Source organism: Monodelphis domestica, chromosome 2 (assembly GCF_027887165.1).
Source record: "Monodelphis domestica isolate mMonDom1 chromosome 2, mMonDom1.pri, whole genome shotgun sequence".
NCBI classification, from domain to species: Eukaryota; Metazoa; Chordata; class Mammalia; order Didelphimorphia; family Didelphidae; genus Monodelphis; species Monodelphis domestica.
Window position 1 is genome coordinate 124833035 of NC_077228.1, and position 20506 is coordinate 124853540.

The 20506-nt window shown below is 32.0% G+C and overlaps 1 protein-coding gene across 15 annotated transcripts in view; it reads right to left on the reverse strand.

The window, feature by feature from the left end:
- ESRRG (estrogen related receptor gamma) overlaps positions 1 to 20506 on the reverse strand; it is a 685908-nt gene that overhangs the window by 145303 nt on the left and 520099 nt on the right. For all 15 annotated transcript variants that reach the window (XM_056815934.1, XM_056815933.1, XM_056815938.1 and 12 more), the window contains one exon: positions 3904 to 4020. In XM_056815934.1, the coding sequence (XP_056671912.1) occupies positions 3904 to 4020 (117 nt within the window). The remainder of the gene's footprint in view (positions 1 to 3903; positions 4021 to 20506) is intronic.

The window sequence follows — 20506 nt, forward strand, 5'->3', positions numbered from 1 at the left end:
TGAAACTAAGTCAAAAGCTCAAAATGAGCCCAAAACAGGGCATTTCTGTGTTCAATTTAATTCACTAAAAATTACATAAGTTTTCTTATGCAATTCTCTTCTGTTCTTTTTTGAATGCCTACTTTTTTTGATATTTGTTAAGGTAGAAAAAAAAACAAGAAAGTTCTAAAATTTTCTATTTACTTCTGGAATAATTTCACCTAAGGATTGCAAGGAGAGTTGAATAAAAGTTTTGAAAGAAAATGTTACTATTAATGCTACTAAAATCTGATTTTATTTCAAGGTCTAGAAGTGATTTACTTAATTGGTAAAATAGATTTTGTCTGTCAATTTCTAGGCCTACTGTGCCATCAGCCTGTATGGACCACTGTGGTCAATGTGGGGGTTATAGCAGCAAATTTTATTATATACTGGTAATTGAATTGAACAGGTTTACATTTGAATAGATTTACAGCATCATGATCTCTGACATGTTGCATGGAATTGAAATCCCTCTCCATCCATAAAGATATATTTAAGATAATATCATCCTTTACAGGAACCAAAGGCAAGTTTAGTACCAAGAAGAAGACCACCTGCAATGTAATATTATATTTTTCTGACTTTTATTTTGTAAGAACAAAGGAATACACAATATTCTCCAGATAATAAGTCTAACCCTATGATGGTTATATTACCATTAAAATGACAAGATTTAAGGGATATGTTATTTGATTATGCCAGAAATGTCAATTAATTTCCTTTTTAAAAACAGACCCACTCAAGGCTTGATAAAAATAAATAAAAAGATATGAATTTAACATTTCTATTTGCCTTAAGCAAACACATTTATAAACCATTCATAACTTCAATCACTCTTATCAAGCTTTCAAAAGTTTAGAAACAATGCTAAGACATCCCAAAGGGGGATGGATTTTTTAAGGGGAAAAATAATTTTCTGTTATTATATCTTCAATATCAGAAAAAGAAAAAAGATACTTAGAGGAAGTAAATATATAGTTAAATAAGTTGGGATTTTTCACAAAATTGAATATGTTCAAAAGTAGAACTGTTCCTTAAAATGTTCTCCTTAATACTGAAAAGAAATCAAGAAGAAAGTTTAATGAATTTATATTTGGCATATATAAATAAACTGGAATATTCAAGAAAATAATCTTGTTTTGAGTAGTTATAATTTGTTGATTGATTATAATACCTCCTTACCAATGAAAAAAAATCAATCTCAAAATTATCACCAAAGCACCTCTAAAAACCCAATATGCAGTCTTTTATCCTTAGTTTTTTTACAAATAAAAAATATACTAATTGAAAAGTAGAAGGAAGCACATTTTGTGCAACACATGGCTTGATGACTTGGGAGGTTTCATTTTCAAAGGCTGACAACACAAAAACTTCCTTTGGAATGATACTAAACAAATGAAAAAAAAATCTTACTTGTAAGAAATGGTGCTATGTTGGCATTTTCATGACTCAAAGAGAGAATGTCACATCTCAAGGGGAGCCTCAGTGGATTGAGTTTGATGTTAAAGAGCTAGGCTTCCACAAATATCCAGTTCTAGCAGTTAAGTTGACTTTTTACTAGGAAGGATTTGGCATAAGTCAGTACCCTAACACATTAAGCTCACAATTAATGAGCCTTACAAAAGATTTAATTTCTTTTAACTTTCTAATTCAGATTGCTAACAAACTGGCTTTCTTTTCCCATTAACAGAAAGAACTCTTGTATTCATGGGTGGTAAGGATATCTATCTCCTAAGAGTGGGGTTGGATTTTTTGTTTTGTTTATTTTGTAGTTGATTTCTGTTTGGGGAAAGCAGAAAGTGGCAAGAGGATTCAGTTATCAAAAAGAAAGGAAAAGGGAAAGGCACATTTTGTTCCTACACTAGATACAATACAGTGAGGAGTAATAAAATCTAAAATTAAGAGTGGTTTATGTGACCAACAAGATAGAATGTGAACCTTGGTTTCTTATAGGAAGGTTACTTAACCTTAGAATTTTCTTTTCAACATACCTAGAATTGGAAAAGTCCTTTTATGATAGAGAATAACAACTAATCTACATCTAATACTCTTGGGATGGCTAGTTTTCCAATACATTGTGAAGCTAAGTGATTTGTAAAAAATTGCCCAATAAGGATGTAACAGAGCCTGAACTTTAACCCAGGCTGGCCAGAAGATAAGGACAATTGTCCATTGGACAAATATCTTGTGGTTTCTATGTATGTAACATCCCAAGTATCTTACTTGGCATCTTCCTTGGAGGTGTAACACTTTAGCTATCTGCTGCCAGAATATTCAAGAGTAAAATCTTAAACTAATTCTTAGAAGTAAAACCAAAAGCTATTATATTTTTGGTTTCATAAGATCATAGAGGCTGTTAGGTCATAATGGATGGTTCATCCCCAAACTCTGGCATATACTGGTTTTATGGTCATTAACCACTGAATAGTTCAATCAACTTTCTTACTTCAAGTCAAACATAGTCTTGCATCAAGAAAAGGCATTTTCTTTCAGTTTAATGAAATCCCATGTCATGAAAACTACTCACGCCTTCCTTCCCCTAACCAGTCACATAATTAAAGCTCTGTGTTCTCCTTCATCAATAAAATGAGCTATTTTATTTTCACTTTAGATTTAGGAAAGAAGCTAAAATTTTTCATAGGAAAAGAGGAAATCTCTCAGTGATATCAAAGTCAGCAAAACCCCAGGATAGATACAGAACAGAGAAGAAAGCTAATTCCAGTTAAGTAAGTCAGGGAAGTAACAATTTAAGTATGTAATGTGCCTAATTTTCCTATCTATTTTTTTACTATGGTTTCTTTCTTGTTCCATATTAAACTAGTAAATATATTTATTTAAAACATTTCTCTAGATCTAAATATATTAGGGAGATTTCATTTTTCATTAGAATATAATGATTGGAGCAATTGGGCATCTTAGGGGATAGAATTAGCCTAAAGAAAGGAGGTCCTGGGTTCAAACTTAGTCTTAGACACTTCCTATTTATGTAACTCTGGGCAAGTCACTTAAACCCAACTGCCTCACCCTTACCATCTTTTTGCCTTCAAATTGATAATCAGTATCATTTCTAAGATAGAAAATAAGGGTTTAAAAAAAGGAATGTAATGGTGACAATAGTACAATCTAAATGTAATGTACAAAATATATGTGAAACAGCATACACACACAGATGATAATCAAGTTACTTTGGAACTTCAAAAAGTCAAAAAGAATTTCTCTATTATGAGATGAGAAAATATCCTTTTTTTTTTTAAAGTGGTACTTTCATTGATTCATCACAGATCAAGGACCTTGTGTTATAAGGGGGAAATTGAGAGCATAAGAAAAGAAGAAAAATGATAACTTTTTCAGATCGTTTAGCTTTTCTTAAGTGCCTCTTAATCAGAAATCGATTCAAAGAATATTGGACATGGGGGAAGGGAATGGGGGGAAAGGAAAAAGGGGTTAGCCAATAGCAATGGAAAGCTAAAATCAAAATATGCATTTTTATGTAAATCAGCACAAACTAATAAAGGGAGAAAAGGCTTGATGACATTGTCACTGGTACAAAAATAGCTCCTTTTCTGAATTTAACCTTTTGCATGCTGGAAATTATAAACTGAAAATCATCAGAATCAATAAAGTATATCTTGTGGTTTCTATGTGTGTATCATCCCAAGTATCTTACTTGGCATCTTCCTTGGAGGTATAACACTTTAGCTATCTGCTGCCAGAATATTCAAGAGTAAAGTAGAAGATTTTAATTATTTTTCCCCACTATCACATTTATACTTACCTCTGCATGGTTTCTTCTGGCTTTCATGAAAACTAAAATGTTGTTAACCATGCTGTACTTACCATTTTGAGTAAAAATGTAGAGCTGTGGGATGAGAAAAGTCTTACCTTCCTTCAGCATGCCAACTTTTAGACATTTCATGAAACGGCAGGCCTGGCAGGATTTGCGTCTGCGCTTTGTGATTTCACATTCATTTGTGGCTGGGCAGCTGTATTCTATATTACCTACGAAATAGTGAAGGGACAAAAGAAATCATGAGTCCAAACTGTGGGCAAAATCTTAAATATCATAAGGGAAATGCCAACAAAAACAAAACAAAGCAAAACATCTCATACAAAATCAAAGCCAATTCTAACAAAAAAATCATTAAGAAACAATGTGAGAGAAAAAAGAAATAAATGGCACAGAAAAATTAAGATCCATGTTGGTTCTGAAATCTGAAATAAATAAAATGGAGGTTGAGGAAAGGGAAAAGATACAAGTTGTTGCTTTAAAAGAGAAGCTTGATGACATTAATGTTTTTATTATATCGATGAAAAGTCTCTTAGCCCTACCACCAATGCAAAATCTTGAAGTAGTTTAAAAAAAAAAAAACATGTTTTTAATATGGTTAAGTATATACATGTATACATATATTTAGCCAAAGATATATGATATCCCTATCATATTACTGTTGCTTGGGTTTAGATTTCTGATCATTGAAAATAGATTAATTATTCTTATAATGCTGGTGAGATTATCAAAGGCTTTTAAAACATAATTAATAAGTAAACAAGACTGTTTGGGAATTAAGTAGATTCTTAGAGAGGAGGCACAAAAATACTTTTTGATAATGAGGGAATTGGATTAGAAGTCCTTGAGTATACCTTTTCCAAATCTGAATTCATTACTATAGAACTTATAAGTGAATCTTTTATAAACTTACAAGTAAATCAAGGCAAAATTTCCCAATTGATAAAAATTTCATATATAAAAATAAAATACTAGAAAGTTATATTTTCTACCAGTTGAATTTATTTTATTTACTTATATTTAAATTTAAAATACAATCCTGTATGAAAATTTTAACCAGATGAAATATCTATGTAGTGAGCACCCATAAAAACCTCCTCACACAAATCTTAAATAGCACTTGTTTTCTTAACTCTAATAGATTTATTGATATTGTGTTCTATAGCTCTTATGTTCTGTTATTTTCTCACCACTTCAATGGAACCTCCTTTAGGAAGGAACTATTCTTACTGAAGCTCCTTTTTCACCCCTTGGTGTTTTTGCCCAGGGTAAGGCGATCAATAAATTTTTGTTGTAGTTACTTATATAAATTACCCTTTCCATGACTAGCAAAGAACTCTGAATACAGTAGGCACTCAATAAATATGTGTTCAATTGTTGTTGAACAGAAATATATTCAATTAATAACAATGATATTCAACAGGACGGTTTTGGGTTGCCTTCAGCTTTGTAAAGAAACTGCCCTTAAAATAAAGCATCTCTCCCTATCAGCTCTGTCACACACAGCTTTAAAGGTCTCTTCTTTTTCCCTAACCCTTTCCCCCTGTTATTAAGTACATTAGTATCTTAATGAAAATGCATTCTGTTTATTGTCCTCTTGGGAAGAAGGAGGTCATCACACCAAATGCATAAATTGTCATCAGAGACAGTCCGAGCATAATTGCAATTTTGCTGCTCCGTGTTTGCAGCACTCAGGGTTCGTCAAAGTCCCCTGAAACATGCGCAGATTCGAGTAATTAGCATAGAGTCTGCCTGGGACCACAGCATTGATGAAATATTTCAGAGTTAATCACACTTTGTAAACACTGATTTATATTGACTACCTTTCTCCAGACTGATGTCTCCTCATTAAATATCACATTAGCGGATTGCAGGCCTGCACAAAGACTAAAAATGCTCAGCAGCTACTAATTCAACAGGAAGTAATACTTAAACCACTTATACCTATTGAAAATTGGTTAAGTATTCATGATAAAGAGGCCTGCACAATATAACCTGAGATAAACCCATCAAAAAATCTCTTACTAAATTAGCACTTTAACTCAAAGCATTTCAACAATAAACCACCAGCTTTCAACATAACAGCTGATTTTTTTTTTAAGTGATACTAATAGCAAGAAACAGAAATAGAATCTCCAGGTTTTACATTAAGAGAACTGGGCTAGTTGTCTTCTTGGAAAATGAAATCAAATGAAAAGAAGATCGCTCCAACTTTCATACATTTCACTTGGCTTTCCCTAAGAGTGCAAGGAGAAGTGATGGGGTGACATCCCCAAATGTTGTGTGGAGTGCAAAAAATAAGTTGGCTGCAATGACCTGGTTATAAACACAATTAATGAAAGAGAAGATTCTCTTAAGGGGTTTGTACCTGAAAAGTCATAATGGACAAGTATGGAATATTATTTCATTTCTCTATGAACAAACTCCAATCTCATTTTTAAAATGTATTTTGCATACTTCTCATTGGCTATTCCATTCGCACCTCAAACTCAATATAAATAAAATCAGAATTATTTCACCATTAAGGCCATGACTAAACCTAACTTCCCTGAAGTCAACATATACTTAAAAATACTTTTTAAATGACTCCATCCTTTCTTTTTATTATATTTTATTCATTATAATACCAAGATTCTAAAACCAGTCTTTATTATTTTATAGTGACAAAACTGCCCCACTTTGAAGGGAAAAAAGTAAGTTAGGGAAGACTAGATCCCACTTGGGTTTGGACTTGATACTTACTTCCCTTACATTTGGCAGGAGATATCTAACAAAAGTGAAATGTGGCAAACAAGTAAAATTTTCTAAGTTGACAAATGACCAAATCCTCAAAGAAAATGTAAAAATGGTTTTCATCAGTACTGAGGGACTATTTTCTAAAATGAATCACATTTGTGAGGCGAGAAATTTAGTGGAAAGTAGGCAAGATGAGTCTCACAGTAAGAGGAAGACCTGGGTTCAAGAAGTGCCAGGGATGCACAGCCTGCCTAGCTATACTGGTAAAGTCCTTAATCCCTTAATATATATATATATATATAAAGAACTAAAACTGTACATTAAAATTTAATTAATTTGTAATTATTTATAATATATATAATACAATAATTTAATTAATAATGTAAATTAAATTGTAAAAAAAAAGAGAGGAATTTCAATTATGGGAACACCCTACACCAAGAAATAGCATCTAAGTTCACCCTAAACACACAAACACAACCCAAACCCAAACCCAAACAAATATTTCTTATCATATTAAACTCAAGTGTACAGACTATAATTCAACAATCTTAAGAAGTGGAAGTCATTCTTATGGACATCAATTACTAAAGAGTAATAAAACAGTGCCTTTTAGCAGTTAATGAGGGATACAGAACTATGAGTTCCTACACTAAAATGCCCCAGGCTAATTTGTTATAAAGGAGATAGACTAATTGGTACAAGCAAAGATATTAAGAGAACTGAGATCTGATCCCTGATCTGGCAACACTTTTCTGTTTTCCAAATGTGGGGAGGCAAGTTATTCAACTTTCCCAGGTCTCAATTTCCTCAAATTTGGGTTTGTATTAGAGAAATCTTGAGGTTGTTTTTTTTAATCTCTTTTTTATAAGCGAGTGTCTCGAGTTCTAAAGTTCCTACTTTTTTTCTGGAACTAGTAGTGGACTTTCTTATTAGCATTCTAGCTAAGCTACTAATTAAGCTGGTTCTAATCTATTATAGGCTGGGAGAAATATATAACCAAAACTTGTTCGAATGGTATATAGAGTAAAACCATTAATTTGAGCTCTCTGATAAGAGATTTAAATTGGTAGCAGAGGATCCAATTTTTTCCCTTACTTCTAGATTCATGACTGTGTACTGAATGGATAAAACCAGAAGGCTAACCTCCAGATAAGTGGGAAGTTACAACAAGTAAAAAAGAAAGATACAGGAATGGTTGGATGGTCTTTTATGAATCAGTACTAAAGGGATGAGGAATGATTATGCTAAAATCATGAGAAATAAAAAAAGAAATTAAATGAAAACTTAGATAACCAGGAACCCTAAAAAATATCTTGAACACAAATCTACGGTCGACATAAAAGAAAGGACAAATTACCAAAATAATGTAAAGTGGAAATCTAAAAACAAAAATAAAGAAAAGTCAGCAACACATTTCTAGGGATGTAAAGAAGAAAAAAACTGGCCAAGAGATTATTTATAAAATCAAAAGGCATGGAAAGAGCTACATGAAGTGACACAATAACACAAGCAGAGGCAAGAAAACAAGATACACAATGAATACAACAATGGAAGGAGAAAGTATAATGATAAGCCAAAAAAAAAGAATCAAAAGTAAATGTAACATATCCTAAATAAAAATTAAAAAAATAAATGGAACTGAATTATAAACATCAAGCATGATTCAAATTAAGGGACAGAAGATACCCTCAAACTAATCCTTTATAGAGAAGGGAGGTCTACAGGTGTTATAATTTGCAGATATTTTTGTATGTTTAAAAATGGATTGATTTTTTCTTACATTTATGTTACAATACACTTAAATGTATAGATTGTGCTGATTTTTCCCATTTTCTTTTTCTGTCTTAAAAAAACCTATATTATATGGAATAATTCTTTAGGCAACAGAGGGGAAAGGATATTGAAAATAACTATGATGATGTAAAACAGTAGAAGATGAAAACTTTTTTAAAAAAGTAAAAGGGAAAATAAATTTATTGGGAAAATGTTTAAAAGAAAATACATACCATATTTGAATATAAATTATATTATATTATATATATAATATATATACAATATATATTATATTAAGAAAAATTACTAATTTTCCACCTATAAAAGTGGAGGTAATTAATGTTAATCTCCATCATTAGAGTAAAACAGGAATATGCTGAGATCATGAATAAGTAATGGATTACTTATATGGAATAAGTAATAAGAATGGTTCAATAATGCTGAATCTAGTAAGTGTTGATGCAAAGAATATTTAAATCCATTACATCCTTCAGGCCTTACAACAATGCGCTGAGGTGTTTACAAGTGTTACCTCATTTTACAGGTAATGAAAAGTGAAGGAAAGAAACAACTCCGTAATGTCTCACCGAGGTCTTGAACATGGCTATCACAATGACTAAGATATAAAATTCAAGCAAATTCTGTGAACATGAGTCTGCCAACAAAGGAAAAACAGATTCATATTTAGAAATTGATATCATTGGCTATCTTAAATGATTTGCTTACACAAGAGAAAGCCTCTCTAATTCCATAAAACTCCTCTCACTGAATTCTTTAGTTCATTTCTGGTTGATGAAAAAACAATCATCCAACGGGTTCTTTAGACAATGTCTGGATCTATAAAATTCTGCCCTTGAAAAATTTTCCCTTGTGCTTTTCTTCCTGTTCAACAAGAAAGTGAATTAAACTAAAAAAGTGCTGTCCCAAGCACCTGTATAACATTGTTATATCTAGTGTGGTAACAGTTCAAATGTATTATACCCAGTGGATCACGAGATCTCTGGAGTCCACTTGCTTTTCTTGAATGCACTAAAAACTGAAGAACAGACAAAAATATTTCCAGTAGCAAATGTGGACATCTGAGTTATCCGGACAGTCATTATTCAGAGAGATGTGCAAGTTATTGTCCATACAACAGGCTGTCAATTTCAGCTACAAGGTTTTCTTGGACTATATAGCTTGCTGTTTTCTTGGATAAATTTGTTTGATGACACCAGGGACTGAAATGGGCAGCTTCTAATGACATGTCTGGAGTTTACCCAGTTTTGTCAATAAATAGCTGGGGAAGTTAGCTATGCTGCATAGGGAACCAGGTCAACACAGAAGCTCTGGTTTGGGGGACTGTTTTTTGTTTTTTAACTGGGCTGACAAGAATGATAGAGCAGTTTATAATATCTCCTGGCTGCTTTTCAGAAAGGACCAGACTCTGATTACTTATTTTAGAGTCTTTTGTACAATTAGTTTGTAGGCAATATAATTTTCTCACTCACTGCTTAATAGAATCATGCAGCTAGCTAGCAGACAGAATAACAGGGTATATGTTAAACTCATGCCTGAAGTGCCAGTGGATAATTTGTATATTCCTTTCAGTCACTTAATGGACTTTTACAGTTTGGAAGTGAAAGGTCTGAATGATGTGAATTAACGTGGCTTCTCAAAATAAAAATATATCTGAAATCTTTACTCCCTGTTCATATTATGACTTCATTGGAATAATGCAGATAAATATATGGAATTCATAATTTAAAGACTATTTAGAAGCATTTGTGTATTTCTTCAATTGTTTTAATTTTATTAATAGGGCCAAATGGCTCGAAATGACCCATGGGGCACTTCAAGTGGGGTTTATCCAGTTGTTTTTCAAACATTAAGTGATTTACAAATGATGGTATTTGCTTGAGTGAACAATTATGGGTCATTAAAAACATATGGGTGATAATCTATAGCATTTTTAAATGCCCTGGAATATATATTTTTAAAAATCTCTCTGAAGGGGTTGACTTTGCATTCTTTTCTCTTTAGAAGGGCAGCCTCTAAAACTATTATTAGAGAAAAAGAGAGTTTTAATTTTCTAAAAGCTTGGCTATGAGGATCTTCACCCATGTTTCCTGACAGTGGATATAACTTTAATGATAATATCAGCAGGAACACCAATAGTTGCCATAATAATACAATCTCAAAACTGTGTAACACCTTTTAGGAGATATTACCATAAAGTTATTTTTTGAAAGCAACATGCAAGAGAATATACATGAAATGGGGGTCAACATGAAAAGCAAAATAATGCAAAGGCATTGCAATTTCTTAGAATATTTTAGAAATCTCATTTTGAAATGACCTTCAGAAAAGCCAGCTAAAATCTACAAGAATATTTGTGTCAAATAAATCTCTTTATGGCAAAATAACAACCATATATCCTTATAAAAATTCTACTTCCTAGTTGTTTTCATCATGGTTATTAAATTCTAACTTATCCTCTTTAAAACCTTAAGATCATAGAATGAAAAAGACTCAAGAGGCCAGATAGTAAGGATAAGGAAACTGTGAATCTGAGGGGAACAGGGAAAAGTCAGTTAAAGGATCATGTACAGGGCAGCTTATGAGCTGAGCTAAGGATCTATAACAAAGAGGAAAAAGGAGGGGATAGCCTGTGCTGGGAGAGAGAAGATAGATAGTATGTGAGTTACAATAAGATTAGTTTGGCTGGACAATGAAGTTTATGATAGAAATATAAAACTGGAAATGAAGGGTGACATGAGAATAGAAGGGCTTTTAATGCCAAGCAGAAGCACTTGTATTTGATACTTAATGAAAAGGAGCCCCTAAAGTGTATTCAATAGGAGAGGTACATGATTATACTTTAGGATATTTCACTTTAGAAGGTTTAGGAAGGATGGAATGGAGAAGGCAGAGGCTTGTTGGACAGAGAGATCAATGAAGAGGCTATTGACTCAGACCAAGTAAGAGTTGAAGTGGGTCCTAGGATCACTCTGGGGTGAATGGATAGAAGAAGATGGATGCCAGGAATGTTGTGGAGGTATAATCAATAAAACTTGGGACTGATAGTACATGAGGGATCAAAAAGGGAGAAACTAATTAAAACTATTTTAGAAGGTGTTTGACTGAAACACTGGAAAGTTTTATATAGGGGTATGTTTGGAGAAAGAGATAAAAAGTTAGGTTTTAGCCATGCTGAGTTGAGATTCATTCTGGACATCTAATTCAAATACATAAAGAAAAGTTAGTGATGTAGGAATATAGCTCAGAGAAAGAACATGAGGAAAACTATTATGATGTTAGTGCCCTCAAAATGAATAGGATTAGGGTTCCAAACTCATGGTTCTTCACCTCTGCAAAAAAAAAAAAGGATGGGGGAGTTGTTTTCTTCAATCTCTTCTTTGGAGCCAAAAGTAGTCATTATACTTTTGCATGTTGAGTTTAGATATTCTACTGTTGGTATTCTTTCTGTCTATGATATTGTATTTGATATCATTAAATTGTACTTCTTCTTTTTTTACTTTTTATTCTTATTAACTATTTTGGGGAGGGGTGAGAAGACAGTAGAAAAAATGGGTCATAAAAAATAAAAGATATCCATAAAATTTATTTTTTTGAAAAACTAGAGATGAGAAAAACAGATATTTAAGTCTGGAAGTAGAAAGTACTAGCAATAGCAGCAATGGTTCCAAAAAGCAGGGGTCCAAAAATTGAACCAAATGTCATCATTGTCGTCATCTTCATCATCACTACTTTATATGTATATAGCAATTTACACTTTTTGAAAGATTTAAACATATAACCACATGTATCTAATATTTGTAACATCCTATTTTGGTAATTCTAAACAATAAAAACAGGAGACTGAGAAATATCAGGAACACAAAAGTTTAATACATGTTGAAAAGGTTAAAGTTGAGAGCAAATTAAATCTGCTTCAGAAAAAAACTAAAGATAATAAAAAGGTATATTTGAAGATGAAGGAAGTGATTAGAACTTGATTCCTACAGTAGCCAAAAGCTGTCACAATTCTTATTTGTTTTCACTCAAAAATGAAGAAGGGAAGGGGAAAATGCCTAAGAAATTGGTATGCAAGATAGGTAAAAAATCCAGGATCAACTAACTCTCCTTGATGAGTTCAAGTGTTATGAACTAAAAAGATTGATAGACTGAAATAATATGAATCTAATAGGAAAAAAGGATAAAAACAGTCTTATACTTGGGTTCAAAATACCAACATCAATGGTAAGAGGTGAATGAGACATGACTAGATATTAGTTTGTCAAAAAAAAAAAAGCGAGAGTTCTAGTAAATGGCAATTTATTATGTCAAAATTATGAATGGAAACCAGAAAATCAATTGTGATCTCTTGGGGAAAGTTTACCTTCCAGGAAAAAGGAGATGGCAGTCCAACTGTTCTTTTACTGTGGTCAGAACAGATCTGAAGTTACATGTTCAGTTCTGGTCATGACAGTGACAAAATGGAGGAAGCCCAGAGCACTTGAAATCTATGATACTGATTCTCAAGTACATACCACATGAAGATCAATTAAAGGGTAGCTTAGAGAAAAGAGGTCAGGGGAAAATTAGCTAACTGTTCATAAGTACTTGAAAAGCCACCATAAGGAAAGGTGAATAACCTTCTGCAACTTTGTCCCAATGAGCAAAACTATGAGCAATACAAGAAAGTTGTATAAAGGCAATTTAAACTTGATGAATTTCCTAACAATTGGATGTGGCCCCAGGAAATAAAGGACTATCTTCTGTCTGAAGACTTTTTAACCAAAGGCTAAACTAGTCACTTGACAGATATGATGTAGTAGGAATTCTATTTCAATTATTGATTGCAATGGAAGTCTACTAAAGTTGGCTCAAACTCTACTATTATTATTTTGATTCCATGATTCTGGGAGTTGTTTTGAAAGTAGTGCTATGTGTACTTAGCAGATTAGGGAACAGAAGTGCCATAAAGCATTGAAGACATCCACAATGTCATTTAGAATATAATGGCAGAATTGGGTCTAGAATCCAGGAATTTTAACTCCTGGTCTGTTAGAATATATACGTTCTACCATATCTGAGAGCAAAGCATACAGAAGATAAAAATTAAGAATGAATGTTCTAAACCTATTTGCAACTAACAAGAAATACTATCACTGTTTTGTTAATCTAAATGGTTTATATTTCAAGAATATTTTCCTTTATAATAATTTATTAAAGTTTTTTGACTTGAACTAATAAAACATCACTGATGGGGGAAATTCAGGTATTAAAATGATGTTATTTTCTGTGGTGGATTTCTGGATGCATATATCAAGGACTGTTAAACTAGGTGCATTCCTTATGATGGCAAGGATATATGCATCCTGACAGCAATTAATTATGAAAGGAAAGGTTAGTTATTTCTCCCATCCTAATAAATTTTAAAATGAATAATGGGAGTGTGTATGAGGGGGAAATTCAGAATAACATTATGATTATCTCCCTAGGCACATTCTTGTGGTTCTTAAAAAAGATTGTTACTTTCACCTAGTCATCACCTAGATATCATATGGCATCCCTGTCCCCCAACCTCCTTTCTTTTCAGAATATCATTCATTACAACAAAGAATTTAAGGGAAAAAGGGGTGAGGGGGATTATAGCAAAATTCATCAAAAAAAATAAAAAGGGGGAATTTGACAATCTGTTACACAATTGTAGACAGTGTACCTCTACAAAGGTGGGAGAAGGTGTCTTTTCATTTGTCTTATTAGGAGTTCAATTTATTCTTTAAAATTGTGCAATATTCAGTTTTGATTGTTTTGTGGCCATTATTTTTCCATTTACATCTCTAGGCATTGTGCATATTGTTTATCTAGCTGTGTTTATTTCACTTACGATGATTTACATAAGTTTTCCTGTCCTCTTTATTCACCATATTCATCACTGCTTATAATACAGTAATATTGTATTAACATTGATCACTACATTTTGTTTAACTCAAATTGATGTTCATCCTCATTGTTTCTAGTTCTTTGCTACTACATAAAGTGCTACTTTAAATATTTTGTTGTTTATAGAACTGTACTTTTGTCAATGACAGAGACCGACTAGACAGTTGATATCCAAGATAAGTAAGAAATTGGAAAACTTAATAAACTATTCTAGATATTTTGGTAACTTTATGTGCAAGATTACTAATTATTTTCCAAAATGGCTACACTAGTGCATGGCTCTACTCAACAAAGCTCCTATAGTAGGGTCCTGAATTTTTAATGAGTATCATGGCAAGTAAAGTTAATAAAATAGTAATACAAATTTTGCCCAATCTTAGTTCCAAAGTCCATTTCTCTCCCCTTTCTAGAATAGATGATAAGAATCCTATGAATTGGTCTAACAACAAAACTCTATACCTAAAGGTAGTAGCCATAAAAAATTATTCACGGGAACAACAAAAGGGGTTTGAACCTGCCTAATAGAACTTTTGGCTATGTTCTAATTTTCTTTATAGAAATTAATAAAATTCCCAAGAAAATGCAACCTAGAAAATATGATATGAAAAGAAAAATTATAATTTTAAAGAGTAGTTATGGAAGGACTGACTGGAAGAAGAGTTTTACTCTGTGTGTGTGTGTGTGTGTGTGTGTGTGTGTGTGTATATATATATATATATATATATATATATATATATACAGAGAGAGAGAGAGAGAGACAGAGATTGATTGATGGAAAAGTATCTATTTGTGAAATCCTAACGAAACCAGTAATGTGGGCAGGAATATCATAAATAGAAAGAAAATAACAATATTTTAACGCAAATTTTAAATTTACTTCATATACTATTTCTTTGTTGTTTTTTAAAAAAAATGTCCACTCATGTAGAGTCGTCTGCACTGGAAGCAAAAGGTTACATCAAAATTTACAAATATAAAGGATTAGGAGAAACTTGGAAGTAGAAATCCCAAAATCATAAAGGAAGAAAACTACATTCTCCTCCATCATATACTATTAGTCTCTTAATTCCTATGTAAAATCTAAAATTGTGGAATGGTCTCAATGTGCTTTCGGAAACTAATAGAGTGATAAATACTTGTTATAAAAATGAGAGAAATTTTGGCTTAAGAAAGTAGATTTTATGAAGCACAGTCTTAGAAAAGTTATTTAAGATACATTGGGATCACTGACTGGGTGTACAATTATTTAAAATTACTAATTTCTTTTTGAATATCTACAAAATGTCTTCCTTTTCTTTTTTAGACTTTTAGGCTTTAAACTTTCTAGGGAAAATATCTATGAAATTTTAAGCAGATAAGGATATCATCTTATCCTAAAATGTTCCTATTTGTGATCCTCCTAAAATAAAAATTGTGCATATGGAATTCTAAAAAAAGAAGGAAATGTTTATAGGTAAAACAAATACAATTCAGTTTAACTGTAAGCACAGTTAAGATCATCACTCTAAATATTAAAATTTTTAAAATTTTAAAAACATCAAATATTTTTTATATTTATCCAATAATATGCAAAACCTATGTATACTGAGTAATGCACCTCAACGATATTAAAAACAGTAGAAAGAAAAAGCAGTCCTCAAAAAGATATCTTTACGCCTAAAATAGGAAATAAAAAATATGAACTTAATTTATATCACAGGTATTTGGTGGACAGTTTGAGGGACAAGAGTAAGCTTGATAATCGGATACAAATCAAAAGACAAAGAAAGATAAGTCACATGGAATAACACCATATTGCAAAGTAGCAGAAAAAAGCTTGAAAGATATTTTCAAAAGATTTGCTGAATCTTCACAATTTGAAGGAGTGATCTGAAATTGAGCTAAATATAAAAGGCATTCATAATGAATCACTGCTGACTAATCTCCCTTTTGACAAGCTTTAATACTATTCTAAATGTAATTTTTATCTTTTTATTTTATTTAAACCACAGTTAATGGAACCATCTCTTAGATAACTTTCATCCTATTATTTGTATTTTAAAATACCTAATCTCACAATACTATAAATAAAATCTTTATGTAAAAAACTTATTTTATGTCTCTTGTATCAAATTTTAGAAACCTTAAGACATTCATCTTAAATGAAATAAAAATTTTTGTTTGCTCTTTCCCCCCTGTGAACATACATCTGGAAAGGGGAGAAAATTCATAAACTTTAGATAAATTCCATTCAATAAGCTTTCAGCTGTTACTGTAGGGTGATAACTGGTACCCTACAGCAAACCTAGTCCTGGTTACAAGCCTGACTATCTTGAGGTCTTCTGGTGTCACAAAAAGCAGTGGATTAGAGTCAAATGAATAAAAAGGGGATTGGACTAGATAACCCTTAACATCTCTAAACTTAACTGTATGGTTTCATTTCCTTTAACACAAAGTATTCTTGTTTCATTATAATAAGCAAGTTTATAAGAAGGGCCATGTTGTTTTGTCATTCTATTCTCATTTCCTATTCCAGAGCCCAGCACATAGTAGTTGTTTAATAAAGGTTTGTTTTTAATACAAAAAAAAAAATACAAATCACACTTGAGCTCAGAGCACTCAGCAAATATTGACTTAGGAAAGGTTGGCCATTTTCATTTTTTTTTTGTTTCATTTTGATTGATGGGGAGAAAGGGAAAGAAAATCAGTCTAAATAACCAAAAATCTACAAATTATGCTAAGGGTACAGTAAGAGGGAAGAGGTGATGAGGGTTTTTTATAGCTACTGAAAATTGTAAAGGACAGAGGAATTCTACATCAGCCTGAAAATGGACTGTATGTCATCCAAGTATTAGCCTAGCCAAATTCAGGGAAACTTATCTCCAGGTTGGCTATGAGGTGATAACTTTTTTAGCCACAGCAGCTGTCAAAGATCATCTATAAAATCTTACAGGGATTGGAGATCATTTCTGTGGAGACAGATTGTTTAAGTATGTTGAAATTTCAAGTTGCAACTCTGAGATCAACCTCTATTCACAAGCTATCACCTCAATAGTCTACAAGAAAGTTGTAGTCAGAAGTAAAAAAAAAAATTTACGAAGAGATGCAAGAGAAAAAAACAAGTCTTTCAATGCCATTTTCACCTTTATCTCTTCAAATATTTAAGAAATTGTTTGGTAGCTTGAAAATAGAGTATACTGTCCCCTCTAAAATCCAGAGAAACACACCTATAAAAGTCAGCCCTGCCAAAGGATGAGAAAGGAGGGCAAGAGTAACAGCTGAATCCTTTTGTTCTTCTCACTTACCCCAACATCCAATACCTTTGCTTGATAGAGCTAGAGGCACTAAAAGCAATTACAGACTGTAAATGTGCTAGGAGCTGGCCTGTTTGACAAATTCAGAAAATAATAATCAAGAATCTATCATTATTCCTTAAACAACAAAAAAAAATCTAAAGAAATGATGATGCTTGTCTTTCCTTTCCATAAAGAAAAATAAATGAAACAAGTTATGAAGAATGGGAGGAAAAGTATAACAGTTTTATTTGAATGTTACTATGCAAGAAATAAAGGAAGAAACCTAATATACTTCCCCATTGAGAAAGCTAACTTCCAAGTTCAGTTTCCAGTTTCCCTTGCTGTATGGATTCTTGGTGGATGATTTTTGGTTGGGTTAGGTTAACTTGCAACAATATGAGAACTGGGCTTTTGGGAAATAGAAGGTATTAAAAAACAAACAAACATAAGCACACACTTTTTGAAAAGAGTATGTTTTTGGTCAAATAAAAAACAGAACTTTAAAAATATAGCAATTACTTATGAATGAAAAAATAAAGTTAAATATTGCCACTAGAAGAATGCATTTGTCCTTTTTGATACTACCATAAGGCACATTTACTCATTCAATTAAAAAATGGTTAGGCACTAATGTAGCTAATATGGAATTGTATGAGAATCAATGGGGAATATATCTCCTTTGAAAAGAGAAAAGAATATGAAACTGAATGAAACAACAAAAGGAATATGGGATCATCAAAAAAAACTTTTGAATTTAATGAAAGTAAACTTATTCTGGCTTTTAGTGGTTTAGTTTACAATGTTGTTTCTGTTTCTTTATTATTTCATGTTATATTTTATTTAATTTGGCAAACTTCTAAAATATTTTGCAACCAAAATGGAAAGGAGATAGGAGCCAATGGAGCTAAAAGCAGAAATTCTGCAAACATACATTTGCAAAATAAATTGTAATTAAGCTAAGAGTGTTAAATAACAAATATCATTGCATCAATATCTAAAGAGAAATGTGTATTTCCCTAAATTTAGCTATGTTATATTTTGAGAAAAGAACTAAAAATATAAATCAAATTCAATAAATGCACTAATATGTAAATTTTATCAGCACTTGTATGTAGAATATTTTGGTATAGAATCCCACTTATGGTGGTTATCCAACCAGAAACAGATTTTAAGTACTTTATCAAAATACTTTGTATTTAAAATATGTAAAAAATTCTGGAGTTTTCTATGCCTAGGGGAAAATTTACAAAAGATGCATCCTACCCTTCCCCCTCAAGTAAATGAGCCTCTTACTCTCATCTTGGCATCAATAAAAAAAGATAAAAATGCAAAAGAAATGCTAGAAGTTTCTTTCTTCCCTTTCTACAAAAATCACATGCCAGGGAGGTACAGCAATCCAGGTCTCCAAGCCTAGTGGATCTCCCTCAACCTAGGGCCCAGAGGCAACTTTATCTGCCTTTTATCTTAATTTACAAAGCTAGTTTTACTTTTCTGATTACCTAGGTAATTAAATGAATTGTTTACTTCAAAGAGTTCAAAGATTTGCAGATCAGATTGGCTTGAAATAGATAAACAATGAAAAGAATGAAAAGTCTAATCATTAAAGGAGTAAAAATAAAAAACAAATCTACACACATATTTGGTTATTGCCCTCTCAATTTAAAGAGGCAAAATGCAAAAAATATGGTAAATTGCAAGGGAGAAATGTATTAAGAAAAAGCCCGAGACCTCTACTGTAATAAAAAATTGTATAATTACAGACTACTTCAAGATCAATAAACTTAACAGTAAGGTCCATGTAGGGGCCAATATCAGAACAGGTAAAGAATATTGTAGGATTACTTCAGAAATAATCTCACTCAGTTTTGGGATACAGGATATAACTGCAAAAAGTAATTGATGAGGCAGATACTAATACTTAATTGCTATTTCACTGAGTTTACCTTCCAGTGCTAAACTTAATTTAAGGTAAAAACAAAAAACAAGCCTTAACCTATAGAGACTAAAGAGAGTAAAAGAATGAAAATAGTAGAGGTAACATTACCACTTTGCTAATTACAAACAAGAAGAGTTAATAATATTAAAATTCTTTTAAACCATACTTCAGAAATACTTTTTTTTTTAAAAAGTAGATTGGACTTCTATTGCTATGAATGAAGATTACTAGTTAAATCCCAAAAGGCTCTTAAAAGTAACACAATGTGGTCAATAGTGTTAAATTGCCTGTAACCATGTTTCCAAAATTAGAATAAATGTTAGTTTTTTTTTTTAAATGCATATAGCTATGCTTGGATTTTCTGATCTATGAAATGAGGAGGAATACAATAATAGCTAAATTATATTTCAACACTTTAAGGCTCAGAAAATATTTCCTTGGAATACTCCTGAAAGGAAGCAAAGCAAAAAATGATACACCTATTTCCCAGAGGAGGAAACTAATGCTGAGAAAAGTTAATGACTCAGCCAAGATCATAGAGCTGATAATGGAGATTGCTCTGAGTTGGTACTCCTGTCCCACATTATTTTGCAATTTATTTTGTCCTACAATGACAATCTATGAATCTTTTTTAAAAATCCATGGGTCTGGCCCCTTTTTGTATGTTACTACTTCTTAGTCAATAAAAAGGGTAGAGAGGGGGTCTATTACAATGGTTTATACCTCATGAAAAAACATGACTTTAAAACCATATCTCAAGTAATGATATTTTTTCCTCTAAACAGCAACTAAGGAGTATAGTGAAACTGGGATCAAGAATATCTAAGTTCAAATACTGCCTCAGGCATTTATTAGCATTGTGATCCTATGTAAGTCACTTAGCCTCTATCTAATTTAGCTTCTTCTCTTGGGGAATATAAGACCAACAACCTCATAGGCTGTTCTGAGGATAAAATGAGATAATATTTGTAAAGTGATTAGCACAGTGCCTGGTACATAATAAATGATTATTCTATTTCCCCAGAACTCCAGTTATATGGCATA